Source organism: Toxotes jaculatrix, chromosome 11 (assembly GCF_017976425.1).
Source record: "Toxotes jaculatrix isolate fToxJac2 chromosome 11, fToxJac2.pri, whole genome shotgun sequence".
Taxonomy (NCBI): Eukaryota; Metazoa; Chordata; class Actinopteri; family Toxotidae; genus Toxotes; species Toxotes jaculatrix.
This window is the reverse complement of record NC_054404.1, coordinates 10110938-10126730: the sequence shown is the minus strand read 5'-3', so window position 1 is coordinate 10126730 and position 15793 is coordinate 10110938. Positions and strand designations below refer to the sequence as shown.

General features: G+C 40.2%; 1 protein-coding gene across 2 annotated transcripts in view; it reads right to left on the bottom strand.

Annotated features, from left to right (window-relative positions):
* The window catches only part of LOC121189779 (cGMP-dependent protein kinase 1-like), a 74904-nt gene that overhangs the window by 36931 nt on the left and 22180 nt on the right, over positions 1 to 15793 (bottom strand). For both annotated transcript variants that reach the window (XM_041050227.1, XM_041050226.1), the window contains exon 3: positions 11444 to 11557. In XM_041050227.1, the coding sequence (XP_040906161.1) occupies positions 11444 to 11557 (114 nt within the window). The remainder of the gene's footprint in view (positions 1 to 11443; positions 11558 to 15793) is intronic.

Here is a 15793-nt window from a genome sequence, read left to right as displayed (position 1 = left end):
TACTGCAAACATAAGAGTATTTTCTGTATTCATTTCTGACAACAAGAAAGAATGACTTGCTGTGTCACTGTTGAATTTCATAAGGTCCTCTGTCAGTCAAAGCTGATGCTTTGCAACCCACTGAGACAAAAACATCACATCTCTGCACCCAGAAATACAGAGCTAAGCCAGAGTGATAATTCCCCCCTCTGCTTTGCCAGAATGTGATAAATTCATGTTTCTGTGTCTCTGTGTGAGTGACTGAGTGAGCGCATGCCAGCATGTGTGCACACAGTCATTGTATATGTGTGTGTATGCCACTCGTGTTCTTTTAAAGAAACCGCAATTATTCTGACAAGAGGCCTCTTTACTCTGCGGGAGACCTACATTCAGCTCAGTTTCTGTGAAATCCATGGAGAAACTGTTCATTATAGGGGGAAACGATGTATAACGACACAAACATTAATCAAACCAGTGAGCGACCCTGAGATTATGTCTTTCACTTCTCCAAGTCTTATAAGCGTAACATAATCCAGGCAGCAAATGCATTTCTTCCTGACATGTTTTGGCAAAACAAATTAGCAGTATAAGAATACAATTTCTAGGCAATAGGGGTTCTCCTGGCATGAGGGACAATGTAACTAATTACACAGGTTATAATTTTGTGAATCTAGTTTTCTTGTTACTGTACTGATTACCCTAACCTTAACAGCTTTAGTCTAACTCTAGATTATATCTAATCTTAAAAACTTCAAAGGCCACCCCCTTTTTCGGTATACACATTATGGGGCAGAGGACTTATAGTGTAAAAGTTCTATAAAAGTTCATTCACTATCATCCACTTCTCGTGGGGCATGAAATTAAGCTTGGTTTTGAAAGGGTGAAAGTTAACTAATAGAAATTTAACTGAAATTTCATTGCTTCCTAGACAATTCCTTTAATTGTATTTCTGTGGTGCCCAACTATCAGAGCCTCATCACTGCGTCTACAGTCAGCAGAATCCGGCAGGACAAAATTTAAGAAAGCAGGTACACCAGGAACATTGTGGGCAAGATGGCACCTATAAGCTGCTAGAGCATGTATTGTCCTCTTCTAGCCATATCCTTGCACTCTCTGCTAGCCATCAGAAGTTTTGTATGGGGTGTTTTTTCCACTGTTCAGTTAAGAAACAACGATCAGTCCTCCTTGGATGAAAAGTCAGTCCCACCTTGTCTCTCAGATTAGCTCAGTATCAGTGAATTCAGCAATTTTGGCTACAAATGGCTGGACCACATCGATCTGATTTTTGCACTGGGAAAATCAAACTAAATCCCAGATTTAAATCTGTGACGTGTTTTGTTCCACATTTATCAGCTTTGATTCTACAGGGATACTTTTACTAAGCTGTGTGAGAAACAGCTCGCTAATAGAATTACTTTTCCATAGACAGATCGAGTTCATAATATCAGTGAAGTCCATAAAATAGCCAAGGGTGTGAGTCATACATGATCCAGTTTGTGCTGTGAAGGATTAGCTTTCATGTTCCTCTCAAGCAACATGAAACTATCCAAGGCTCCATTTATGCTTGTCCTTTCAAGTGTCTCATATCCAGGTAAAATCCAGGTGAGACTCAAGACATTTTCTTATACACTCAGTCACACATATTGTATGTGTCTTTGTTGGGCAGGTTACAAAGCTGATTGCAATCCATATTTCTCCAGGCTGCATGCACATCCGGTTTGGCCCTACTCTGTTTCAGAGAGTGGTGATAATTCACCTGAAGCTGTTTTATGGCTGCCAAAAAGGGCAAAAAGAAAAATAACTTCAACTGCACTTCAACGGCAGTCACTACAAGCAACAGTTAGCAGCTAGCTAACTGATAACTATCCACAAACTAACACAAATGAATTGTAACAGAACTACATGCAAGATAAATGTTTTATCGTCTTCTCAGGATCTCCTTCGTGCCCCTCTCTGACCTATATAGATCATTTAGTGGTTTAACTGATCAGGGATCTGGTAAAGCTACAACAGCACGTTAGACAGTTCAGTGCACCTTCTGATGACAAGTGTAATTTCAGTGTAATGTTACCTGTCATTATTACAGGGGAAAGACCTCGGAGGGGCTGTATCAGAGAGCTTAGTGATGTTATACTAGACATTTACACCAACTCAACATGTGACTAGAATGTGTCTGGGGAGGTGGTTTGAGCACCTGAATCCTGAATATTTCTCAGTTTAATTTGCATGATTTTATTTTAAAGATCAGATTGTTATTCATTCTGCCCAAGATGCATGAACTGACTGAGTGTAATTGGGGTATAAGATTCCAGGCAAGTAGGACCTGATTCAGAGAACTGCTAAGAGAAGTAGCTCCACAAAGTTTCCTGTGCCATGTTAAAAAAAATGTGTTAAAAAAAAGGCAAGCAATGCAAATCTCCCCTTAATAAAGCATAAAAAGGAAGAACGATGAGAAAAGTAATCCTTCATTGCAGAGCTGTCCTCAGTTACCTGACAGTACCCCTGAGCAAAATTCATGGTCAGATTATTAGCCTGTCTATATTGTCTCAAGAGACTAGTATAAAAAATGTCCAGAAAAGTAGTTGTTTAAAGCTCCGCCTCCAGGGCTGTTTTCTAATTGACTGACTGACTGTATATCGCTGCTGTCTGAGGTTGATGCTCTCTGTGTGTTTTAACCTTTCAAGCCGTCTAGAGCCCCTCGCTCCGGGCTCACACCTGCACTCCAACTGAGAATCAGGACAACAATAGCAGCAGGGGCCCTCAGTTCAAGCACACACACACATGCACACATACACACTGGGAAAACCATTAACACAAGCACACACACACACAAAATCACATAATAATTCAAATGCCTTCATCCAACTGAAATAAGCCACAAGTTGTCAAGCTATAGACAGAGGCATCAGATAAAAATACGTGTCGCGACCAGCACAATGAGCGTGACTTCAAACAGCTGGGTGAGGGCTACCCTGCCACCATCACCATTTTACCACCACATTTCTTGCTGCACTCTGGCAACAGTGTTACCATGGCAGCCATGGAAACAGAGAAGATTTTCCCCCACTCAGTCCCACTGGAATTCTGTCTACCAAAGCTATTCTTTCTGTCTTCTTCTCTCTGTCTCTCTGTATCTGTATTTTCTTCAGTTATCCAATGAAATCTTTAATCCCATGGCAATGCAGTTGTACCTCTGTACACACCAGCACAAGGTGTTTAAAGGACATTGATGGTGCTTTAAATTCAACAAAATATCTGAGCATCATTATGGGCATGTCAATCACAGAAAATGAGATGCCTTTTTTTTTTTTTTTGAACAATCTTTTGTAATTTTGGGCAATTTTGTGCCCAAAGTGCATTTTCAGATAGTTGTGTTATCTCCATTTCTCTGCTTGTGTAATTACTTGTCTGCATTCCATTGTGCCATGCCTACATAAACTGTACAGTCCATTTAGCTTTTCTCTTATTTGCATGTTTATCTTTTGATGCATTTGCATGTTTGCCTTTTCAGTCTTTCATTTCCCTGCTCTTGGTTGTACCTCTAGCTATTGTGGATATCCTAAGATTGGTCAAAAACACAGTAGTACAGTAGATGGTCCCTCTGTTTTCCTTGTTAAGAGTGCTCTATCTACTTTTCCTAGTTCTGAGAGCCCTTATTTCCAGCTTCTCACAGCCCAGCCCTGCCTAATGATGGTCCTCAGGTCCACACACAACCAACCTGGGTTCACAACAAGAAATCTAATTCTTTGCTTCCTTAAAAAGATGCAGCATTTTTAAATCTCCATGATGTACATTATATACAAATATTTAAGTATAAGTAAGATTTGCTACTAGATATTAAGATGGTCTGCCTGTACCAAATTTCAAATTTCTTATATGTATATACAGATTTTTATATATTACAGCTACATAGCCCTGTTTTTGTATACAGATACTATTAGTGTAAGTATTATATGCCCAATTTCAGTACCTACTGTTTTCCATGATTTAATAGGAATAAGCAATGGAAAAGAGCAAGAAAAAAAGAAATGTGTTACTATACAACATAAACAAATACTGAATGAGATTAAAGCCATCATAGATAAGCTGATAAAAGGCCATAAGTGCTCTTTATCTTTTTTCCTTATATGAGGCAGGCTTATGTCTGTGACTAGGACTGTATCATAAGATCTAAAATCTAAAAACGATGACTACATGAGAGGTACACACTGGTGCTAACATTGCAGAAACACTTACTGTTCTCTGCTTGTACTTTAACTGATGTCTTTTACCTTCATTTTATCTTTATCTTTGAGCTCTTAGATACAGGTAGTTAGAATGGCACTGTCCCCCAGGTAGCAGAAACCACGGCACCCTGCTGTGCCTCCATATGTGGCGGCATTTATGGCTCATTCTTCTAGAAAACCTGTGTAACTGACAAAAGAAAACAGAGTAGCGCTTATATCCACCTTATAAATTTTCTTCGAGAACAGGAACAGGAGGGGCGCTAACCGCTGCTAAGTGTTTCTGCATGGTAATGCTTATGCTCGCCTTATGTCATGGGCAAGAGGACGTTGTTTGCTTTAATATGAAATGTAGCTAATGTAGCTGCTAACAGTTGCTAATTACTCACTCACTCCAACATATTTCCAACATTAACATGCAAAAATCTTAGCCTAGTGGAGGGCTCATCGCTGTGTGTCAGTTTTTTAACACTCAGCTGAAGTTATAGAAATCTGCCATATTTGAAGTGCAAACTGAAAGTACTCATGCTGGCTTTCAACAAGCGCAGTTATAATGACTTTTGTTAGGGTGCTTTTCCAGCCTGTGTTCATTTGATTTTAATCATAGTGAAACCATATTGTATAAATTGCTGTTGTTTCTCTCTGCTGGCAAATAGTTGGTGCTCGGTATTCTGCACCAGATCCAACATGAGTGCAGTACGTGAGAGTGAGAAGAGGCCAAGACACAGCACTGATGTCATGGAATCACACTGCTGGGTCAAAGAAGGGATAGAGGTGATCTCACAGATCATTATCACATAAATCAAATGTGAAAATTGTTAAAACACAGCAAGAATGTTGTGTAGGTAGTTTGCATTACTTTGCAATGCATAGATATATCACAGACACAAGAATAGAGCAGTCAGGGAAATAATTATAGAAGAGATGTAAGACATTTACTCACACAAAGTGGCCTGAAAGTAAGGGACTTGCAGGGTACACTGACAGTCTTACAAGCAACATGATTTATTATTTAAACACAACCAAAAGCCACCAGTCTCAGCCACCTTCCGCACCGGTCATAATGTTTAACTTGGTGCCTGGTTCTCCAAGGAGCTGAATCTGTAACTTATCTCTTTCTGCCAAAACAAGATTCACTCACTGTGGACAGGGTGATTCCTGAGACTGAGCAGATGTATTGTACTACACACTTGCACTCACACATTTACACACAGTCACATGCACATTTTCCTCTCTAAGACTGATTAGAGGGACGACTATTTGCTCATTCCCAGCGGAAGGAAGTGTTTTTATACAGCTGGGCTATCACTCTGTTCCAAGGGTCATTCTCAGAAGTCTCCAGAACAATGCTGCTGCTGTGACTTAATTTTCTTTCTGTGATACCATGACATGAAGTGCTATTTTAGTAATATGTGTGTTTGCGTGTGTGTGTTTGCATGTGTATATGTATGCGTATGAATACTTATGCCCAAGCATCGCTAAACCTAAGCCCTCTGCTTGCTGTCAGGTTTCAGCTGTGGAGCATGCTGAAGTGAGACAGTTTCTCTAAACTGGCACCTGTCAAAATTTAGACAAGAGGGTGTGTGCCATAGGAAGTACGAAGTCATGAATGTCTGTGCTGTCTATATGGGTTTAAAGGAGCTTTCAGAAGGTCCCAACTTTCAGTATGTTAACCTTCAGCCCCATGTCGTGGAAAAACAATAGCCAGAAGGAGAAGAAAAAAGGCCTGTAATATATAATACACACCATATTCATGAGTCAGTGGTGCATGATGCAAAGTCGCAGTACCCGACATGCACCTTCATGAAAGTAGAACCATTAATCTTAAAGTAGAGATTCAGTCATAGCTTGGATGGCTGCAATATGTGGGAAATGAAAACCTTCCTCCATCATATTAATTAAGGTTTGTCTCGTCCTTTGTATCTCAGGCCCATGTTAGCAGGGAGAGATAAAGCATAAATGTCAAATAATGGGGATCACTGGGGGAAAGGAAATGTCATGTTGAAATGGATATCTGATGCTCTGTATATAATGTAAATGTATAGATTGGTTGGAATTAATATGCATCTAATACATTTATGCATCACACACATACAGCACATCAATGCACATCAGTCCTAATGTTTTTAGTCAGATGTACCCTCACGGCCCTTCATTGACACCTCATCTCATCTCATGTCAGTTGTGTTCTTTGAAAGGGTTTTATTTTGGTGTTATTTAAAGGCATTTTCACATTTGAACTACGGACAATACACATTAACCTGGGTGGGATTCACTGCACAACATATGTCCAGATACAGTATATTGTTCTTAATAATTCCAGTGATGAGTTAAAAAAACTACCTAAAACAATTATTGTGTATCATCTTCACCCAGCTGTGCATTAATGGAATGACCTCCAGGCCCTAAATGATAAATTAAGCTTTTAGTTCTGCCCATCACAAGTCACTGTGATCATCCAAAAGATAGAGAAAATCAATTGTTCTTTCACTTTTCAGGCAGCAGTTCTCAGTTTTTAATCCCCAGTCATTTAGTTTCCAGTCAATTTAATATAACCATTTTCATAGCCATCCTTGTTTTTTCCCAGTACCTGCACACCTGCGCTCCTTTAAACAGCTGAAACCTAATTCTCAAATGTGCATGGGAGTGTGAAAGGGAAGACGTGTGAAAAAAAAAAAAATTGGCCACCCCATGATGGACATTGATCATCATGAAAGTGAGTTACAGAGACTGAATGTGTGTGTGCTTGCGCGTGTGCGTGTGCGTGTGCGTGTGCGCCTGCTTGATGAAAGCACACAGGCAGTACACTTGAACTAGATAGAATTTCCTTTCAAATGCACACTGCCCCCCCCCCCCCCCTCCCCCCCACCCCCCCCCCCCCCCACTGCACCTAGATCTTTTTTAAATGTTCTGTGTGGCCTGGTACTTCTCAAAATGAATTATGACATTGTGAGTATTCAGAAAATATTATAATCTTGTCATATTCCAAAGCGTTCATGTGCATTTGATGTGATCCCAGCTGAGAGCACAGCTGAGTTTCTGCAGTGACGTCTGAGACTGCTTTTTCCACCACTGTCATTAAGATGGCGCACACAGATAATCAGTCTCGCTGATTGTGTTAGTAGTGACTGGCAGTGACCTCACTCCCCAAGAGATGACTGGACCAAAACAACGTCAGGATTCCCAGTGCTTTTGTGTGTGAGTGAGCATGCCATGTTGTGGTATCAAATGTCATATCACTAAAGCTAGAAATTTGTTTTTAAATGTTTTAATTTAATTTGCTAATAGCAAAAAGGTCTGTGTTTGAATGTATTAGTTCATTCTTGACCGTGGATACAGTAGTTTGACAAAGAAGTCTTAACTCAAGGCCCACTCTATTTCTTTCACTTGTTTTGTTTTTGGGGAAAAAAAGCCAATAGGTGTATCTTAAGCTAAGCTTTTTCATGAAAGGTCTCTGTTTCCATAGTAGGATATTTAATTAAAGGACCTCAAACAGCATCAGCTTGTGATAGGTTAATACTGAGAGCAGGCAAGTTTATGCCAAACAATTAATCGGTAAAATAACTGACAGATTAATTGATCATGAAAGTAATTGTTAGTTGCTGTCTTGTTATTGAGTTATATCCTGGAGCTATGGATTCCATAGCTTGAGTGGGCATTTTTGAGAAATTGACCAAGCCATAACAACAGAATTGTTTCAAATGATCTCTTTCCCACTGTTGTCCTGTGGTGCCTTGACACTTACTGCTGTAATTTGCTGCACAGCTTAATGCCACATGTTCCTGAACTGGATTCTGTTATGCTGTCAGGTCTTCATGAAACAGTGACATTTGAATGCTATAAAAGAATATTTTTTCGTTGAAGTCCACTGTCCCTCTCTCTTGTCTATCGGCAGACAAAAAAAAATACCAATTTTGTCTCACTTCCCTTGAGGTGTCTCCCTCATTTTGTTGTCACTGCTGTCCTGTATTTATCACCTCTCCCTTTTGTCTCCCACTCCTACCCTTTTCTTCCTCTCTTCTCTTTGGCCAGCATCTTCCCGATTGTTGTCATGTGAAAATAATGTGATATGGATTTGATGGCAAGGGGACGTTTTTGTAAACTGAGTCCCGGGCAACATTTTTCTCTCAGGCTGCATGTAACATCCCACCTCATTTTCTAGCCAGCAGACTAGCAGGGCCATACCCCGACTGTGGCCATAATTCTACATTTAAGTGTCTGTGTCCTGAAACTAAATGCAACATATTGATTGGTGAAGCTTGTTGGGGGCACTACACAGCCTGGGAGTAAGTGCTACTTGAAAAGCTCATGTTAGGGCAAACTTGCTGTAGAGGGATCCTTTTCTGTTGGGAGAGTGCAAGCAAGTGCTCACACATGCAATCACCTAGAGGATGAAAAGGAGGGGGAATGATGGAAGAGGAATATCCTTGTCAATTCCTCAAGCAATTTGCAATCATGCAAATGCAAGAATTATTTACAAATTCAACTAATCCTTGTATTATTTGGGAGAGCTTGCAATTTTGTCTAATCCCTGCAATACATCCACATAAAATTGTGTAATTGAACAAATGCTTGCACGTTCCCAATCAAAACACTTTTCTGCACAAAATGGTCCAATATAGTTTGCTTTTCATTTTTTCTTCTTTTTTAAAAAAAGAAATCTTCAGGAGTGAAACGCATTATTGATCTAGTGCTTTATTTATTTGCTTTACTGTTTTTTCTGTTTGTGTGCTGTTAATTTAACTATAGCAGTGATTGTGCATATTTTAGAAATGTTACTATAAATCAAAGATACTGCTTGTTCCATTACTGCCATCCATTTTCCAAATTGAGTTTTTCCTTTTGTTCAGACGGCCATTTCTTTCTATTCATACCAGTTTGACAAACGTGTGGGTGATAGATAATTTATCACAGTGAACATTACGTCTGCTTTTACTGTTGTCCCAGTCATGTTATCCCCTTGTTGTAAAGCCACCAGACACAGAGCTCACTGTGATGAATTACCAAAATCAAGCCAGTTTCAAGTATGGGATTTTCATAATTTTCTGACATGAATAGAAACCAAATGATGTCTGGGAGTTAGGAAAGGCACAGTGAAAAGTCTAGAACTCTGTAGTACGCTTTGGAAATGGTTGACCCTAATTTAAAGTAAATGCAATCAAGTCAATGTGGTTTAAAGTAAATGGGCGAAAATATATTCACAAACATCATTGCTTTAAGACTAATAGCTGCTGAAACTCAAGCTCATTTTACTCTCACTGGAACTAATTAAACCTATTTTTTTTGTGCTAACTTGAAGGAAAGTCAGATTTTAAACATTTGTGCCTGTTTTATTGTGAAGTAACACAAAACATTGCATGCTGCTCCACAGTTCTTGAACCAAAAGAAATACTGAAAATGTCATCACTGTATTCACCACCTAAACACAAACCCTTGAGTTCTTGATTGGTCTGGCTGTGTTCAAATCATAACGGCACACATTTTCTCTAAATGAGTCGTTGAACATAATGGCTCTTAATTGTTTCTGTAAGTTTTCTTAATAGGTGACAGACTCAGTAATCTCTTCATTATCACAGTTAGCGATAATGTCATTATATTGTGAGTTAGCTTTGCAGTCACAGGTTGGACAGGGAGACTATACACAGTCTTATGGATGAGCTCCTCTGAGTCCACATTAGCAGGTTCATAATCTAAATTCTGCCAAGATGTAATTACTCATGCATATGACCTAGGAGACCATGCAATGTAAATTGAAATTACACTGAGGAAATATCCTCCTACAGGGTTCCACACACACATCAAATTAAATTGGTTGATTGGAAGCTGAACCCACATGCACACTCATCATGTAGTTGCTGGATTTCCTTTGGAGCCAATGTGGCAGCTGAATTTCCTGGTACATTCTTGTGTAGAGACATACGTTAAAACAGAGACAGGCACCCTCAGAGACAGTGCCAGTGACCCTGTTAGACTGTAAACATACTTCTGCCCATGTAGACAATTACATCACTTGTTCCATGCAGAGTTTTTATTGAGCAGCCACCTCACCAGCAAAGCAAAGCACTGACGTATGCTTATAAAGACTGTGGTGGGAAATACAGTCCGGTGAGCAAAAGAATATACAAGAGCAAAAGACAGACACTCTGTCGCCAGTGGGAGGGGGAAAAGAGTTGGCTTATCTCCCTGTGGGCACCTGTTGCCGTAGCAACGGGGGCTGGGAGTTCCGTCAGGTTGGCTGGTCAGTGGCAGGGCATCATGGGACATGAAAGGGGTCAGCAAGGGGTGTGCAACCTCGCTGCCACCACCGTCAACCCCGTTTCTTCCAGCTCACGCCTCCTCGCCCTCAACTACAGGCCCAGTGGACCCCCTGCCCTTCATGCATTCATTCATATCCTGGGTCACACATAGATTTTCACCCCAAAACAGCAAAAAAAAGCTCACAGTGTGTGGAATTATTTACTAGGTCAATACTGATTGTACAGAATTATGATATAGTATGTTCTTTAGTGCCAGCTGGAGCGCTTGCTCAAACACTGACCTACATTCATTTATTTTAATTTGAACTGCTTTTATGTGTACACTTTCAGCCACCAGACCTCATCTTATCTCATCTCACCTTTTGTCTATTTATTATTCCACCCAAAAACACATTTCTAGCTTTTTCCTGTTTCCTGCATCACTCTAACACACATTTCTCATCTTGACACACTCTCATAACACAGTAGTTCTCAAATGTGCATGGTCCACCATCTGTACTGTTCTTTGTCAGTCTCTTCTCCTTAGTCTATTAGGCTGACTATTCAGATTGGCAGTCTGATAGACCACCTACTCACCCACTATGCAGCCTTCATTGCTGGGGCTTTGATACATGAAAGAGCAGAGGCAGCAAACCTCGACATTCAGGTCACTGGGTGTTTCACAAGACACTTAACTGGAGTGTTGGGAAAATGTGGACTGATGATGGGTGGTTTTTCATCATGACCAAGTAACAGTGCTATTGCTGTGTTCCAGGCACTTATTCATACAGTGACAGTGTGATTCTTCTCTCTGTGTCACAGCAGGATTGATAACTTAGAGGGAAAAAAAGACCCCTAATCCGCTATGCCAAGGCAGGAGATTTCAGTGGATGTGTGTATGTGTGTACAGGTGACATTAACTGTCACCTGGGGGAACGTGTGGACATTCAACATAGACTCATGCGAGCACTTTGGATGTTTTTCCAGGTATCTGTGGAGACTCACTCTTGACAGTGGCAGTCCTGGTGCAGTTGTAGAGAATAGCCAGCTCTCCAAACACCTTTCCTGGCCCCATGGTGCAGAGCTTCAGGCTCTCCTTCGTCACCTCCACCTTCCCGTCTGAAACATGCACAGAAATACAGGTATGCTATTAGGCGTAAATCCATTCAATTTTCACATTTATTTTCCTACCTGATTATTCAAGTGTGTGAGTCCTCTGCTATGTTCAGTATGTGCAGCAAACAAAGTTTCAGTGATGAAATTGAGTTGATGATAGGTGTCTGGGGGCTTTTGCTTCATTTTGGGGGGTACCCAGCCAGACTGCTCTTGACTCACTGGGCTAGAAAAAAATAAGATTATTTTGCAATGTGGATTTTCCAAGGGCTACTGGCTTCTGCCATGGCAATGCAGCAGCACCAACATGGGAAAAAGCTTAACACTTCATAACTCACAAACACAGTATGATGTGCCTTTAGGTAAGGACTGTTAAATCAATATACCGTATGTGAAAATTTAATTTCTCTCCAAGGCAACAAATATCACTACCCATCTCGTCATTGTCCATGTACATTGATAAGTCCAAATTGTTCCACATTGGTTTATTTACACGGTCTCCAGGATTAAACTGATTTTTGTTTTCTGACTACTTCTTCTATAATTACTTTATGTTGTAGTTTGACATCGGTTCCTAGTAAGTATAGCCACTCTCACACTGGACAAAAAAAACACTAATATCAGGCTTTTGTCTTCAGCGGAAAAGAGTACAATCAGCATTCATTCTCTCTGAAATGACTCGGCAGTAGTCATGGGTATTTATCAGTTCCAGCTCGAATCGGCAGTGATAAAACATGACACCCAGGTGGACATGCTAATTTATGCCGATTTTCCGGTACAATGCTAGGATGTCTGTCTGTCGAAGTTCCGGACCTTGGCACCGAAATAGCCTGGAAATGTTTTTTTTTTTTTTTTTTTTAAGTCTATGGGAACAATGTGCAATGATGATTTTGTTGTTTTTATGCTACATTGCAAGATGCAACATTGGCAAGGAAAAAACAGAAAGGCAAACTCATTTACTGGCAATGGGAAAGGAGTCAATCACAATCCACATTTAACAAAACTGCATATACAGACTCATTTTGGTGAAAATGTAAATGTAATTGAAAATGTATATGTTACAGCATAATCCCAGTTTAAAGCAAGTTAATCCATATTTTTATTTTTTAAGAGAGTACAAGGCTCTTTTCCCCTGTGACTGAGGGGGTGTTGTCTGCTGCCACTGTGTTTAGACAAGCCTCATCAACAATGTATGCTTTCCTGAAAACTCAGCATTCCAGCAGGAGCGTAATTCTGATTCACAGAGAGCAAAAACCCAGAGAAAGCAGCTAAAGTCGGCTCCAGGCAGCTGATGAAACATGGCAAGATAAGAGCAAGCGAGTCATCCACAGAGGAAACGGTCTGACACGTTATGTTGTTAGTGAAGGGCAGTGAACCCTTTTGACAAAAAGCCTCTAAAGACGCCATGTTTCAGGACTAATTCTTGTTTCCACTTAGTACGTAGTTTTTTCCACCTTTCAGGAGCTATGGTGCACCTTCTTCAACTGTGGTAAACAACATATTATCCATTAACACCCAGAATAAAGCTGTACGCAGAAAGAATCAACTCTTTAAATTTGTCACCATCTTGCAGTCTAATCTCTTCCTGTTTTCACTACAGCCTTTCTTTGATGTCAGAGCTTTTCCGTAACACTCCTCTTTTTCTGCTGTTTCTGAAGAAACAGCTGGAGATCAAAAAATCTAACTGAAATGTCTCGCCACTGAGAGTGGCATTTCGATTTCTGACAAAGCAGTGCTTGTGCATCTTTCATTATCATCAGCTTAAGTATTCATAAGAGGTTTCTAAGATTGATTGAAAAACTTCACAAAAAAATCTGTTAAATCTCTCTTTCAGATGTTTCTTTCAAATCCGTTTCTTATATTTCTCCTGTTTTCTGTTCCTTTCAAAAATTTGTTGTCTCCATAAGCATAAAACAGATCTCTCTCTGTACACCTCAGGGGTTTTCCCAGGAAAGGGGGAACATGGTTGTTTAAAAGAGCAACTGTAAATTGTTTCATAATACAGAGTATGACTGTAGTCATTTCTGTAGTGTAAGTTTGGCCTTACAAAGTATATAAAGATTATAATCAGTGAGCTCAATTCACTACAGGATTTAAGGCTGGATAAGAGCCACTAACAATCAATTTGAGGCAACAAATATGTGCCAGACTAATTAGTGAACTGTGCAGGGTGTTGAGATGGCGATGTGACTTGCCACCTCTCCAAACTCCTGAGCCCTTATAACGAACTATTAAGCCTGGATCCACAGATAGAGAATGGATGATGCAAAGTTTAGAAGAAAATTGCCAGTGGTTTCACAACAGCAGCTGTGTTCTTCCAGTTTGAAAATTGCAACGGCAAATTTTGGCTGTTGTTGGGAGGCTTTGATCTATGGACTTTCAGTTTGAGCAGGAGGAAGAAACTCTATGGTGTGGTTCAAACAAAGAAAGTCTCTGTAGTGATACAAACACAGTATGTGTCTAGACAAATGATGGTCGCCTGATTTGAAAGGATGGAAGACACAAAACTTCATTAAGTGCAATGAAGGGCACCTTGTGATTTAATAACAGCAGTGTCTCATAGATGGGTTCGTGTAAGGACAAAGCCACGCATCAGGTAGCAAAAACTTTACACTTGATCATGGACAATGCTAATAACTTCCTGTGGGAAGCCATGTAATTAATTTTCTGAGTCTGAGAAAGGTGAATAGTCACACACAGTGCTTGTCTTGGACAGCTCTCTGACTGCAGACGGTGAGGGAATCACTAGGAAATTAAGTAATCCATTCATTCAATTATTGTAATTTCACAAATGGTCTTTTTTGAGAAAGTGTCTTTCAGACGTTCACAGCCATTCATCCACACACACCAACACATGGCCCAACTAAGTTTTCATTTTTGTGTCTAATAAGACCTGCTTTATCACACTGCTTTATTCCAGTAACTGCAATTTCACTTGGAATTCACCTCTCATATGCAAGTGCTATTCAAATCTTATTCAAATAACAACACCACTGGCAAATGCACACTCTCACATTGTGCAGTGGATCAGATATCCAAGTGCAGCACATTTACATCTCACTGAGCCATTTAACAACAGCTGTATGCTGTGTTGTCAAAAGGCAAATTAAAAATGTGATAAGCAGAGTAACTGAAATGCAAAATGCCCAAAATAGCACATGTATAATGTTAACCGCCATTAGGGTTTTCACTGTTGATATATCACAGCATGTCTCCTTCCCCTGAGGCGGTGTAGCTGTGTTAATGGCTGATCATTTGAATGCACTCAGTAGTGCGCTCCACATAGCAGGGCATCAGGACAGACCTCTGAGCAGACTTCCCTCTGGCTCAAGATCAGATGTGATTCTGGCTGCATTCCAAATCAAAAAGCTGCTGTCTTATGGTTTGACTTTATCTCACACTGGTCCTGACGACTTTACAGATAAAAACCCGACGTGAATGTGCTCCTGCTAACCTCCTAACAGGAGTGATTTAAATTGTCCTTTGTGATCTACAAGGATATCTGAAAAAATGATCACCTTTTAAGAAATCTGTCTTTTAGACAATTAAATTGGCTACAATTAACCAGATTAGATTAAAGATAAGTCAGTTTTTGTGACAGGTCTTGTTTGTGCTTCTGCAAACAGCATGTGACATAAGGTTCTCTGTTAAAAGTCCTCTGTTAACTTCTGCGTGGAGGTTTTCACACTGAGGTTATTAGACTGTCTATAAATAAAGCTGAGCCTCAGGGGTCAGGCACCGGATACTGTTTAATTCTTCCTCATTCATAGTTTTTATGTTTTTTCAAGCAGCACAGAGTGGACATCAAGAAACAGGATGTGGGGGAGTTGCAATCCCATAGAGAATAACAGCCAACCATCCCATCCTGATGGGCCTTGTTCTTCCGCCACTGCTCAGGGGTCGGATTACTCAATGCTGTTCTTGTCCATTAGATCAGTGGAGGGACATTGATACTACATCAAGCAGACTGTTGTTTCATGCCTGTGCCCACTGGCCAAAAATTGGGTCATTTTCACTGAAGGTTTTAGGTCTTACAAGCTCAAGTTAACACATTGGACTTCAGGTCAGCAATGATATGTCTGTGAGAACAACAGTCAGGTTGTGTGTGACAGTTTGAATGGTTTTGTGGAGGAAAAGCCAAGGGAAAACAAGACTGACGCCGAAAGCTCTTTTGGTCAAGTGGGAGATCTATTCAGCAGGGACTGAAATAGGAAAATTCTAGGGTTTAAAAATCACTATCTC